We start from the raw sequence: 13,969 nt of genomic DNA, 5'->3' as shown, positions 1-13,969 counted from the left end.
TTTTTTTTTTTTTTTTTTGTTTTTTTTTTTTTTATTTTTTTTTTTTTTTTTTTTTTTTTTTTTTTTTTTTTTTTTTTTTTTTTTTTTTTGTGGGGCAGGGGAGAACAGATGCTTTTTTCCTCCTGTCTTGAGTAATCTCAGAGCAGTAAGCTTGAGAGTTCAAGAAGCAGTTGGACAGTGCTCTCAGGTACAGGGTGTGATTTGTGGGGCTGACTTGTGCAAGGCCAGGAGTTGGACTTTGATGATCATTGTGGGTCCCTTCCAACTCAGAATATTCTGTGATCTTTAATATTCTGCAGGCTCAGACTCTGCAGGCTTTTGTTCTCTCCTAGCAACATATGTGCATTTGATTTCTACAAGTAGTTGACGTGTAATTCCTCACAGTCAGTATCTGTTGTTGTGCCTGTTTCTGCTACCTCTAACTGTAAGCACAGTACAATAGACTCTTTCTAATGCTATTGTGCCTTTATTTATGCAATGTTTATAGGGACAGAACAAGTAAAAATCTCCTTAGTTGACAGAGATGCTCTTTACCATAATGTTAAAATACTGAATTAAGACTGAAGCTTATAAAACTGACCAACTTTTCTGCTTATGTTGTCAGCGTAGTTAAGAAGAATTTTTAGATAAAAACCAAGTTGTTTCTGGTGTTAAATTCTTGCTTTGTGTTGTTTCATCATAACCTTTCTGTGTTGCATGGCTTCTTGAGTCCCAAGAGGCAGCTGGGTAATTTTACTTTTTTTTCTTATTTTATTTTTTTTTTATCCTTCTCAAGACAAGAGGATAATACAGTACAGCATTGCTACTTGACTACTGTGTCATATTTTCTGTTAAATTTCACAGTTCAGAAGTTCTTCCCTGAACAGTTTTGATGATGTAAGTCACAATAAATTAAATGGGCATTCTTTCATCAAGATAAACTAAAAAATGTAGAAAAATATGAAAGGCATTTTGTCAACCTATAGGGTTTTGAAACTCTCATCCCTATACTTCCCATCCTGTATATTTTTTACTATTATTTTCAAGTCTAGTAGCTAAATAACATTACTGCTAAGGTTTAGTGTCCAGTGGTTTCACAGAATGATTTCTTTTCCTTCAATGAACACCTTATTTTTGTATCCAAGGATGGAGTCTGAAACCTTTACAGGAGAAGGGTTTAAAGATGGATTTGGAAATGTTGCATTTTAAAGTTCATATATTGCATCTTCTACTAGTTTCATGCATTCTTCCTACATCTAATTTAAAGATGCTTTGGAAGGGAAAATATTTACATATACATTTTACTTATTGTTACCTTTACACAAAATAAGTGCATACCTCGAATACTGAGGAGGAATGCGATAAGTTTTTTCCTTTGATCTTTAAACTCCTCTTGCTGTGGTCACAATTTTCTCTTTGAGTATGTTAATAGCTCTTCAATTTAGCAAATAATTTGCTTATACTGATAAAATTTCCTACAGGTGACTGAATATAGCAGAAGATTGAGCTATTCCCTGTGAAACCAAAAAGTCCTGAACAGCACTGTGCAGTATTCAGGCAGATTTACTTATAATCTTGTGAGCATGCAGGCCTTTGATTTTTTCTTAAGAAAATGCTTTGATATTTTCACTGGCATCTTAAACATAAGCCTGACATTTTGCCATTAGGAAATAACAGAAAAAAAGGAATTAAAAATGGAATAAAAGATCACTAGTGAGTGAAAGCTCATACATACATATCAAACAGCCATCACCTCAATGCTCACAAAAGATAGAAACTTCCATTGCCATGGAGAAAATATTTCCAGCTTATAGGGAGACCTACAAAATATCCTCAAAGATTAATCTGGAAACTAAGCCTTATGTCTGTATCATCCACAACCACAAGAGTGAAATTATATGGGTACAAAAGAGGAAGAGGCTGCTGTTTATAACACAGGCAGTTTAATTACACAGAGCTCTGAATGGCTGTACCTGGCAGAATGGAGGAGGTAGCAACTACAGTATGGGTTGAAATATTTTAGATGAGCTTTTCAGGAAAGAAAATACTGATGATCGGTGAGTTACAGCAATTGTTCTAACATGTACTTAAGCCTGAAATTTGTTGGTTTGGTTAGACAACGATTATTTTTGGTATTTTACTCTTCTTGCAGATCTGAAATGTCTGTGGTTTTGGGCTTTTTTTTTTTTTTTTAAATTTTTTTGGTGGGGGGGTTATGTGTTAATCAAATGGAATAAACCTAATTCTGTTTATATGTTCTTTAACGATAACCACACAGACCATCCACCAGTTTGATTTCCTTATATTTAGCAGATAGGCTGCCCATTTGAATCATCATCATCCTGAGAATAAGGGATATTTTAAAGTATTTTGAATATTTAACTAATATTAAGCTTATGCATCTGCTATGCAGAGTTCTCCTTTTAGTCATTTGCTTATGAGAAATTAAATAAGGCTGCATTAACATACTATATATAGCATAATTAAATATTACTGAAACATCAGTGACACACCTTCGACACAAAACCCTTCTCCTTTCTTGTTTTCTCTCGACAGAGTCCCAGCAGGGGGCTCCCAGGTAACACAAAAATCTGTAGCAGTCTGAATGCACACTTGGTGCCCAGACTTGGATGTCAGCATGTATTTTAAAACTTTCTAGAACATGAGTTAAATTACTCCTTAGAGTAGGTTTTTTTCTCTTTTTTTTTTTTCTTTTTTTCTTTTTAAGCCTTTTACTTAAAGCAGGTTTTTCTTGCTGAACTCTTTTGGCTCATCTTGAAGTGTTTCAGTGGGAATTGCTCTTCCTTGCATCCAAAGGTAGATAGATGGTAAAAAGTTGAAATTGTTGCCTTAGGTGTTTTAAAAATCTGTCTGATACAGGTCTTGTGCCACTTTAGGCTAAACTCTAATATCCCCAAGAGACATCTTGGAATCCTTATGCACTTTAGTAATTCTCTGTAGATGGGTTAAATGTATACCCTGTGTTATCAAATTGTATCAAGAGCAGAATTATCAGACTCAGGTAAAGAAATAATTTAAGAAATGAAATATTGCTATACCTTTCTAGAATTCTGCCAAAAAATTTAAAAGTAGTAATTTTATAGTTCCATTTACTTCTTTCAGTGAAAGACTCAACAGCTGGAGACATTGTAACAAGACAAGTAAGCCAGTAGCCAAATGTATTTGAAATTATGCCAGCTGGTGTCAATGGAATATTTCTTAGGAAATACTCTGACAATCTTTTATTCTCTCCCCTCTTTCTATAGGAAAATCTGACTAGAGATTTGTGAAAAGTATTTCTTCAGAAACAGTTATTCAGGTATGGAAATATTTCTTGCAGAATGCAGAATAGTTCAGGACTAATAAAATAGAAATTGAGATTTTTTTTTTAATTGGACTCCAAAGGTGTATTCCACAGATGGTTTCTGACAGAAGAAAATAATTGGAAATGGGTTAGACATTATTTGAACTAAATCCTTAGCAATAAAATCTATGCAATTTTTCTTTCTGTCCCTTGGCCAGGAGATATTAAAATTGATAAATGCAGCATTGAAGATATATGCGTAATTTAACTGTATAACTGTTAGGCCTTTAAAAACCTGCTCAATATTAGCTCTCATTTTACTAAAAAATAGCTAGCCTTAAGATATTTGGTCTTTTCTTTGATAACCCTAAAAAGGGTTATCAACAAACCTGAGAACAAGTATGAATCACCTCATATCTACTAATAAACCTCAAAATATTAAGTTTTCCACACCAGATTTATTTTCTAGGTTCTTGATTTACACAAATACAATAGGAACAGGACTGGAAGTAGATTTATGATTCCAATGTAGCCATTTGATCACACTGTCTCACATAGTTTACAAATCCATCTATCTAACGACTATGAAAAATGCTGCATTTGCAGTCTCCTGTTATCATGCTCTCTGAGGTTACTAGAGAGGCTCTGCCAGAAGAGACATCAGCAGCATGCATCAGAGCACCAGATAGTTAAACTTCCCAGGCCTGAGAAGTTCCAAGTGTTTAACCTTCCCCAGGTTTCTTCTGCTTGTGCCGTGATCCATGGGAAACGTCAGATCACCCTTTGTACATAACTTATCTCCTCAGGCTATAAACTCCTCTGAGGTACAGGACTGATGGTAGTAGAAGAGGGCATGTCTATTTCTTCTTGGATTACTGGTGTCTGGTTGAACCAAGCCTATTGTTATGCATGTGGCTTGGGCAAATTTGTCTTTGGTATTTTATTGTGAAAATGAAGAACTGGACACTTTGCATATGTGGAAAACATTTAGTTCTGCCATAAGTAAGCATGAGTAATTTGTATGGTTTTGGTTTGGTTTGAACTATTTTTTTCAAAGAGAAGCTAGGTGTAATGACTGTATGTTCTTACTGACCTGACTCTAGAAAGGACCTGTGTGTGTTTTTTCCATTTGTGTGCTTGTGTTTTATTTAGTAATTTGAGTTTTATTTTGTGTTGGTGTTTTCTGTTGTTGCTGTATCTGGGAGATTGTTTTTTGCTTTTCTAATGGAATTTCAACAATTGGAGACAGTGTTTCTGTCAGTGTGACATGTTGCTGGTATTGAGGTTGGAGACTGCCTGCTGTGTAACCCTGACCTGGGGGCAGGTACCTCAGCTGAGGTGAAACCAGCCACTCTGGGTGGTTTCTGCAGACAGTGCTGCACCCAGGCTGGGGGAGCTGAGCTGATGTTGCTGCCTGATGATTTACCAGAGACTGAAGAACAGTTCCCTTTCAGCTCAGACTCCTGTGTAGGTCACTCCCATATACATTTACCTACTATAGGTTTTAAGTGCTGAATGATTTTCAAGTTGCTTTGTCCACACTTTGACTCCTGCTTTAGACTCTGAATAACTCCAGGACTTCTGATATTTCTAGATTCTTCCCTGGAAGATCATATCTAATTAGATTTGTGATCCAAAATGACATGAATTATATTTGAAGTACCTACCTCCTGTCTGCTCAGCTCGATTTCCTTATTAATGGTTTTATAAATTAAAGCATTTTATTTGTCACATACTTTGCCTCTTAAAATGAGGTCATTTTGTCCTGGCACTTATAACAGCATGTATTTTGATACTATATAAGTAGTGCCAAATACAGGAATATACTACTGTATTTTATGGAGTAACTAATTTTATATGTTACATTTTATTATACTCAAGGGCTTGGCTATTATCTAGATTGTAGATTCTCTGCAGCTACTTTTAAGCCAGGCCAATGATATTTGAGAAGAAAGGCTAATCCTTTTTTTTAGGTGGAGAGATTTACAGAAGAGTGAGGGTTAAAGAGAAAATATGTCGCCTGAAAATATTTTTAATGCATTATTACTTGCATCTTTGCACTGTCCTCAAGAAATGGATTTTAATTTCTCATAAAATTACTTACAAACACTGCATTTGATAGCTGTAGTGAATTTAAATCAGTGCAGGGTTGCTTTTCACACTAATAGCCTTAAGCACTTCATACAGCACCAGCCCACCTCCTGCGTGCTGCAGCTCAGAGCAGACATGGCCTGACTGCTCTGGGCTTTTGAGCAAGGGGATGTCTCTGAGAACAGCAGCTCCCACAACCTGGCATCACTTACTAATTTTCCTTTTTCACTTTTATGTTGCTAGCACACAGGCTGTACCAGCATTTGTTCAGGATTTCAGCTGCTTTCCAGGGAGTGTTTATTAGGAAAGAGCTTATCTCTTTGAAAGAACACCTAAATTAAGACTATTCCCTCTTTTGTATCTTAAGTGCATTTATCAGTTTGGAGCAGGTCTGGTAAAATATTTGCTGTCTCCCCTAAGACCTTAATTTACCTGCCTGATACATTTATTGCACAGAAATGGCACAGATTTCCTCAATCTATGCCCCTCTGATTTTTGGTTGAATAACTTTTTCACTGATGTAATGAATCAACATCAATATAAATGAAATGAGAGTAAGATTAGTTTTAAGCAGCTAAAACTTGTATTTTGTCCTTCAGTATTAACTGTTCTCAGCATGCTCAAAATTAATAGTAAGTAGGTTGGACATCTGCAGCAAAGTACAGATATAATTACTGTCCATTTTAAATTTTTATCATTTGAGGGAATTTCTTTTTAATAAATGGCATTTTAATGAAGGTCAGGACCTAAAAAACACACATAATGTGGTATGTATGAAATGTATGGTGATATGAAATATACTAAAACATGTTAACATATTAGAACTCAGCACAGACCTATTTAATGTACCTATATATAGCCTTATATACAAACATACACTAAATAATCTGTACTGCTAAAATATATTCCAGGTATATAACTTAAATTGCAGTGGTTTTTAAAATCTGTATATGTCCATTTGGTGCTCCTTGCAAAGTATAAGTGGCCAGAAATGTGTTAAAAATCTAGAATTTCAGGGAAAAAGCAAATATTATAACATTATCCAAACTTAAGCACTAACTTCCAGAGTATGCAGATTAAGTATGTGCTGCTTCAGTGGAGTGTATTTAACTGGCTGCACTGAAACAACAGGAATTACATGGCCCAACTGTGAAAAGCTTGTGAGGATTTTCTTTCTGGTTACTCAGTTGTAGGATATCTCTGCATCTGAGCTTTTACAGTGTGTGGAGGAGAAAGCTGAGCTGGTAAATACACAAAAATTCCTTTCTCATTTAATGCTTACCCCCTAAAAGCAACTAAAGAAGGAAATACTTGTAAAAACTTGCCTATACTATTATTGGATGAAGTGATTCTTAGAGCATGTATTTATAAATTTATAAAATGAATTTGTTTATAAAATAAATTTATTTGAAATACCTCTTGAACAAAAGTACTTCAGTGCTACGCTCTGTCACTAAATTCTTTTTCACTTGATTTTTGTCTCCCAATATGTTTGAGTCAACTATAATAGTGTTACTTGTACACACTAGAGAGGAGCTTTGGTGAGACTGGAGCTCTTTTAAAAGTAAGACATAGTAAAAAAAAATTGAAGACAATTTTATTTAGAAGTCCAGTTTTGATGCAGATGAGGTTGACAGTAAAAGACTAATAGTTTCAAGATATTGGAAGATATTTGCACTTCTGATATGGGAGAGAAAGAGGACTTACTCAGATTTAGTAGGCAGAACAGAGCCTGTAAAATAAAGGACAAGAAAATAATCTAAAATCTATTTATACCAAGATGGTAAGAGATGGTGTGCTGCCTAGAAAATATGTCACCCATACACTACAGTGCCTTTCAGCTTTAAAATTAAACATTTGTTAAATATTGGCTAATCATTTTTATTTGATCTTTTGATAGTATTAATGAGATTAAATAGTTATTAAAATATTAATATACTTAAATAGTTGACATATCATTTCAGTAATCTGAATTTGATCTAGACCCTGCTTGAATTGTCTTTGAAAAAAGCTTAGTGGGCTTTGCACTACAAAATGCTTATTTAGTTCTTCAAAGTGCTGTACTTGATAGCTGCAATCAATTACAGCATCTAAAGCTTGTGTTGAAATTCAGGCCTGTGAAGTCAGTGGTGACTCCAGCAGACTGTTTATGTACCTCAGCTACTGATTACAGGAGCCAGTGCTCATATGTTTAAAGCTGAGCCCATGTTCAGTACTTGTGTGTTTCTGCTGTTTTTTAAATAAATTTTCTATAGAGATCAGTTCAACCTGAAGTATTTCCTCCTCTTCCCAATGTATTAAATGGAAGAAATTATGAATAATTGCTTGATGTATTTTTGCAAAGATTTTGTATATTTTTAGGGTATAAAAATATAAAGAGAGTCTCAAATTGGTTCTCATGAGTCTTAAAATGCTCACTGCTCAATCTTTTGTCATTGATGCATGGAAGAAGTATTTTTTGTAGGATTTTCAAAATTATCACCTAATAAAATACTACTTTATAATTTGCTCTGTATTTTTTGTGTAGTGAAATAAAGTGTACCTTTTTATTTCACTATATAGATGACATAGATTTTTCTCATTTAGAACAACTGCAGTATGTTTTTTTGGCTGGACCTGTTTAGTAACACAAGTAGGACAATCTGTTGAGTACAAGTGTAAATTGGCTATTTGTTGCCATGATGGGTTGTCCTGAAAAGGAGTCAGTAACTGACTCTAAGGAAATCCATGAAGATGTTTAGAGGAAAGCCAAAACTCTATAATCCCAAAACATGGCAATGCAAAAGCAATTCACATACTACTAAAATTTCACTGCAATACAAGATGTAAACAACTGCATAGCAAATTTCTTTAATAACACTCTCAGCTATATTGCCAAAATTGAGGTAGTAAAAAGTAAAAGTCTCCACTTAAGTTTATTTTCAAGATTATACTAAAAACTAAACATTCTGCATTGAAATACAGCTTTTCTTGCATTCCACCTCTAGGATTTGCTTCCATGGATATTGCATGAATAAATGGTTAGTAAATCAAATATTAAATGGTTCAGTTCTCATTTGTGAATTGGTTGGAGGTAAGTGAATTTGTCTGCCAGTGTTTACATCACAGAAAACCTTCTCTGTATGAGAAGTGGTGAAATAAATCCTTATGTTGAAGACAAAGATTATTCTACCCCTTGTCCCCTTGCAATTGTAGCAGTGCCTAGCAAAGTGGCATCCTCTGCTGTAGCAGTATAAAAATGTGTGGTCTCAGCGAAACCAAAAGTTTTAATGCTCCAAACCAGCTCTTCACAAGTTGTCATGATATGCTCAGTCCCGCTGCCTTGAAATAAAGAATTGCTCTAATCCAAGGTGGGTTTGTGTCTGAACATCAGAAGAGAGAGAAGTCTGTGTAAAGGTGTCGCTGAGGGTATGTTACACTTCCTAACAGCTAACTCTGCTCAAGGATGTGCTCCCTCCAACACACACGAAATTCTGCTGTTGTTCATTGTGAGGCAACATCATGATACAAGAACAGATGTCTCCAAAGCAACATGGTGTCATTTTTCTGCTAGTGAAAACCTGAGAAGAATTAAGAGGTGGCATAAAATACTAAAAAAGGATGATTTAAATCAGAGCTTCCATTCCTGACATCATGACATAAGAATCTGAATACAGAATTCAGTACAATAAATTATTAATGGTTCCTTAAATAACTCAAAGACACATTACATGTCTGGCATCTTACTTGGGAAAGGTGGAAAAAGGAGAAGCAAAAGAAGCAACAGTATGTATTGGTTTAAGATTCTGGAGCTTTGGGAGAGATTTCCGGAGAATCTTGCCTGAACAGGGAATAAAAGTATTGAGAGACACTGCTAGTGCCAGAAGTGTTAGAGCTAATGGCATCCATTCACTTGTTAAAAATGGATAAAGGGGGGAAAAAAAAAATCCAGTATTTTCACCAGCTGTATTGGCACCAGGCTGGCACTGTCCCATACACCAGCCTCACAGTGCTGCAGGTTCGCACATTGACCCAAAGGGATTTTTTTCCTTTCTCTTAGGAAGCAGGTGGCTATACCACAGAAAATGATAATAGCTGCTGGTGGGAGTACTTGACAGAAACTGAAGAAACACGATCTTCAGGTAGATAATAATTAACAGTGGCACTCAACTTCCCTGGGATATTTGAAATGAAATTCAGTGGAAATATTACCATGGAGTTAAATGTGTTTGTATGTGTAGTTCTTGCGTGAAAGGATGAAAGACTTATTTTGTTTGTAATATTGCATCTTTTTTATGAACAATTAACAGAACTGCCTTTTGAAGCAGGAGACATAAGAACAATGCCCAATTTTAGAGGTCAGAAGGCTTAGGAGTATTCTCAGTCTGCACAAGTTTACAGCACACTTTTTTCTTTAAACTGTGGGGACATAGCAGCCAAAAGTTACTGCACAAAAAGAGCGAAAGGGATTGTTGACTTTATCATACAAATAATACAATAATGGAGACATAGTGAAGTGATAATGCTTTGTTACATGATCTAAAACCACTCCAGTGTATTATGTGCATGTTTCCCTTGTTTATTCATCTGTAAAGCCAAATGGTTAACCTTGGTTTATTTCTCCTCAGCTCTGCTGAGGCTGAACATTGCATCAATGACAAACTGCTGTGTACATGGGTGCAAGCAAACAGGTTATTTAGAGCTGTTATGATTGTTCCAATTTCTGTTTAAAGAAGCCAGTAAAATTTCATAACTGAGCCTGAACGGAAATATTAACTCGACTGAAAACAAAAAAGCTGTTTGGGGAACAAGAGGCATGAGGGAAAGGAAGCATTTAAATAATCCTTGAGATATGGTTAAAGACCCTGACTAATTTGTGAAGAACTCAGACTCTGGTTGCAGCACAATTGGTGTTGTTTTTCTTGTTTGAGACATGCTAGGCCAATGCTCTGTCTTCAGCAAAGAAAATGAAATTCACTATGTGAGATCAAAACCCATGTGAGAGGTTTGGTGATACTGTCTTCATGCTCTCTACTGTACAGATGCTAAATCACGATAATATGCTGCAGTTTCTTTTCTGCTTGTGAGACTAGATTGGAACTGTGCTCAAATTTCTGAATGCTGAATTTTACCTAAAAGTATTTTCTGCAGTGTTTTCTCATGTTATGTTTCTTACAAGGCATATATGTCACCTGGAATATGAAAAAATTGATGCTCACATGAATTAAAGGTAACGTATAGGCTGACAGAAGCATATTTATTACCATGAGGAAAGTGACCACTCATAGCAGATGCAAGTTTAGTGCAATAACTGCCATCTGTTGCATGAAAAAAATTGTAACATATCTAAACTTCATTTTTTCTTTTGTTCATTTGTGATTTTTGTCTTTGGTTAGAGCTTTCTTGTGGGATGGGGACACTACATGTGTTTTTACTCACAACTACAGACAAAGTCTGTTCACCAGATGTGTCTAAACAGCTGCCTTTTCTTGGGGAAAACATGGTGCATCAGCTTGAGCTGTGAAAAAGACCTGACAGCTCAGCATCTCTTCCTGCATGCAGCTGGTGATGGCAATGCTGTCAGTGTATCTGGGCCCATCTGGCAATACTTGGCCTTGCTGCACCTTGAGACCCCATACTCAGGCATATAGATAATATTTAAATAATTTATGCAAATCTACAAATATCTCCTTTGTATTCTCTACCAAATATCACACTTCACATTACTTCAAATTTTGAATTCCCACTGTCCTAAAGAGCTGCTAGAGAAATTTTAGAAGGAAGGAAGTGTTTGTGTAAGCTGTGATTGATTACCAGATGAGAACCATAATGAAGAACTCTTTAATAGTTTTAACACACTCAGAAGAGCTGAAAGAAAGAGGCATTAGGCTTTGTGAGCTATGGATGTAGCTGTTAAAGGTAGTGTTGCTGCTCTGTGGAAAATCCTTGGGTGTGTTGTGGTCGACTAAATGGAGAATGTGCTGACTCATACGTGAGAAAGCAGGAAAAAAGTGCAGGAAAAAAGCACAGGAAAAAGCACTGATTCTACCTGCACTTCTGCCAGCACAGACAGATTAAAATGCCCAACATACCGTAGGCCATAAAGGACTGTCCCATCTGGATGGAGTCGAATCATTCGGTTTTTCACTGTCACCCCATGGACAAATGATTTCTTGTCATTTTGGAAATACGTGTCCGGCACCCAGAGCTGGTCAGCCACTCTGTTGTCCAGAGTTAAGTTCAAAGGTATTCCAGAATAAGAGAGCCTTTTATCCCTCCAGGACTGCTGAAAGTACATGGTCAGGGTGTAGTCCTAGGGAAGAAACAAGAAGGGCTTTTTGTATTTTCACACTGATTGACTGACCAGAAGTTTATTTTTGGATGAATCTCAGTAACTGAATATCAGTAGCAATAGGAAATTTAAGGATCATCAAGGCATTGTTGTCATTAGGCTTGTTCATATTAGTGTCAAATTTGACACCAGTGGCAGTGACTACACCAGGCTTTCATAATCTCTTGACCCAGAGGGAATAGACGGCACATTTGGGTCTCCAGTCTGTGGATCAAACTTGGTTTCTAATTTTCTTTTTTTTTCTACTGTGAAAAGAGCAGTGTTTAGCTGAGCTCAGCCAAATAGCATTGCATAGCACTTAGGATATTTTTCTGATATTCCCTCCTTCTGATATTCCCTCCCTTCACCCTGAAAGATTCCCCCCACCATCCAGAAAGGCCTAGCCTTCCTCAGAAAGAGCAAACACAACCTCAGAACATAATGGGTAACTTTCCATTCTGCCTCTGCTGGAGTTGCCATATGTAATGACTCTAGATAGCCAGGCATATCTCATCTCAGCCTGGGAAATGTGCTGCTTTCTGTCCTTGCCAATTGAATTTTACTGTACAGAAAATCAACAACTTGGCTATCATGTTATAACTCCAGTGAAATACCATTTGTGCAGCCTTTCAGCTTTCATTTTGTCTGAAAAGAAATTGTTCTAAAGGCTTGCAGTCTGATTCACTCTCTTGTATATGTCTTTCTGGGAAATTGATGATTTTAAAGGTAGTCAATTTTTTCAAGTGGAAAAACCCATGTACTTTGTAGCTCATGGAGTTCTTAAAAGATGAGTAGAACAGCAGTATGTTTTCTCTTCCTCATCTCCTCTCCCAGCCCTGTTTCCAAGTGACAGGTCACTTTGTCACACGTTTTTATGGTAGAAGTGCATCAAAATCATAGCTATTACTGAAAAAATTGGTCTGGTCAGGAGTAAGATTTTCTTTTATGTGATAGAAAATCTTACTCTGTCATTGTCACAAATCCTAGCCTGGACTCTAATTCTTGAAGAAACAGCATAAAAGCTGTCTGATACAATTTGCGCTCTTCATCTATAGTGGCTTCTTAAAACTGTATCATTGCCATGAAATCAAAGCAGAGTTACCTTACAAAAAGACTTTCTACTTGAAAAGTCACATCCAACAGAGCTATAATACAGACTTGTCAGTGAAAGTTGTTAATAAAAACACTGTTCTTCCTTGCCCTGGGCCAGTACTTTTCTTTGGTTTTTTTTCTTTATGGATGAAATATCATGACTGATGATCAGTGGTTATATACAATAGGATAATTACATCCACTGTCAGCACAGACCCCAGATTTGCAAGGATTTCACAGATATGCCCCTTTTCAGGCCTGCAAATCATTTGCTACCCACAATAGACACAAGAGGCTGTATGCTGAAGGTTTGTTCAGTTTTTTTTGTTGGCCGGGGTCACTAGGAGGAGGTCAGACACCTTTCCTTTTCAGAACGTGCCGGTCAAGCCTCGAACTACAAAGTAATGCAGTGAAATATATGCTGCACTTTGCTGAGTAGGTGGTTTCATTTAAATAGGGGTACAGAGGAGCAGGAACACTAAGGAGGCAAGTTTTTTTGAACAACTTGAATAGAGGTGGGTTAGAAGCATCACTTAAAGTGAAGTTTACCCTTAGCTCCAAAAATGAGTTGGGAATTGGATGAAAGAAAACAAAAATTAAAAACAAACCCAAAAATCAGCCAAACATGAAAGAACAAAATAAAACCCCCATCAAACACCACAAATACCCCGTAAGTCCCCAGCAGTATTCTGGTGCAGTTTTCATACATTTTATCTGTTTCCTAACCTGCCCTATTTCAAATCTCTTTAGGTAGAAAAGCTTTCATAGATGACTGATAAAATTCAAACCCTCAGTGCTGCACCTGCTGTCCTCTACATCTTCTGCCTGATCCAGCAGAGCCTATGTAGCCTGCAGCACAGATGGAACAGAAATTCTGATTATACATAATTATCTTTTCTCCTTCTTGCCTTTCTTTATATTTTCACTAGGCCTTAAGGCTGCTTTTGTGGAGTTGTTATGCTGTTCTGTAGAAAACCAAACAATTGAGAATGGTGTCTATGCAATGGCTCTCAAAGCTCAATCAAGAGAAGAATAGGCACAGTAAGCCACAAGAGATCTTAAAGGATGTGATCAAGTGAAAGATAAAGAAATTCTGTCTCTTGGCTATGACTACTAGAAGAAGTTGAGTTGCTATTTTTAGCATCATAGTCTGTTAAAAATATTTATTTCATCCAGCATTTGTGCTTTACAGA

The 13,969-nt window shown here is 36.3% G+C and overlaps 1 protein-coding gene across 2 annotated transcripts in view; it reads right to left on the bottom strand.

Annotated features, from left to right (window-relative positions):
- GABRB1 (gamma-aminobutyric acid type A receptor subunit beta1) overlaps nucleotides 1-13,969 on the bottom strand; it is a 108,934-nt gene that overhangs the window by 35,613 nt on the left and 59,352 nt on the right. For both annotated transcript variants that reach the window (XM_041483079.1, XM_041483164.1), the window contains exon 3: nucleotides 11,446-11,666. In XM_041483079.1, coding sequence (XP_041339013.1) covers nucleotides 11,446-11,666 — 221 coding nt within the window. The remainder of the gene's footprint in view (nucleotides 1-11,445; nucleotides 11,667-13,969) is intronic.

The sequence above is a fragment of the Pyrgilauda ruficollis genome, unplaced genomic scaffold (genome assembly GCF_017590135.1).
Source record: "Pyrgilauda ruficollis isolate IOZ18807 unplaced genomic scaffold, ASM1759013v1 scaffold1, whole genome shotgun sequence".
Taxonomy (NCBI): domain Eukaryota; kingdom Metazoa; phylum Chordata; class Aves; order Passeriformes; family Passeridae; genus Pyrgilauda; species Pyrgilauda ruficollis.
The sequence above is the reverse complement of the archived record's forward strand: the minus strand, read 5'-3'. Positions and strand labels throughout refer to the sequence as shown.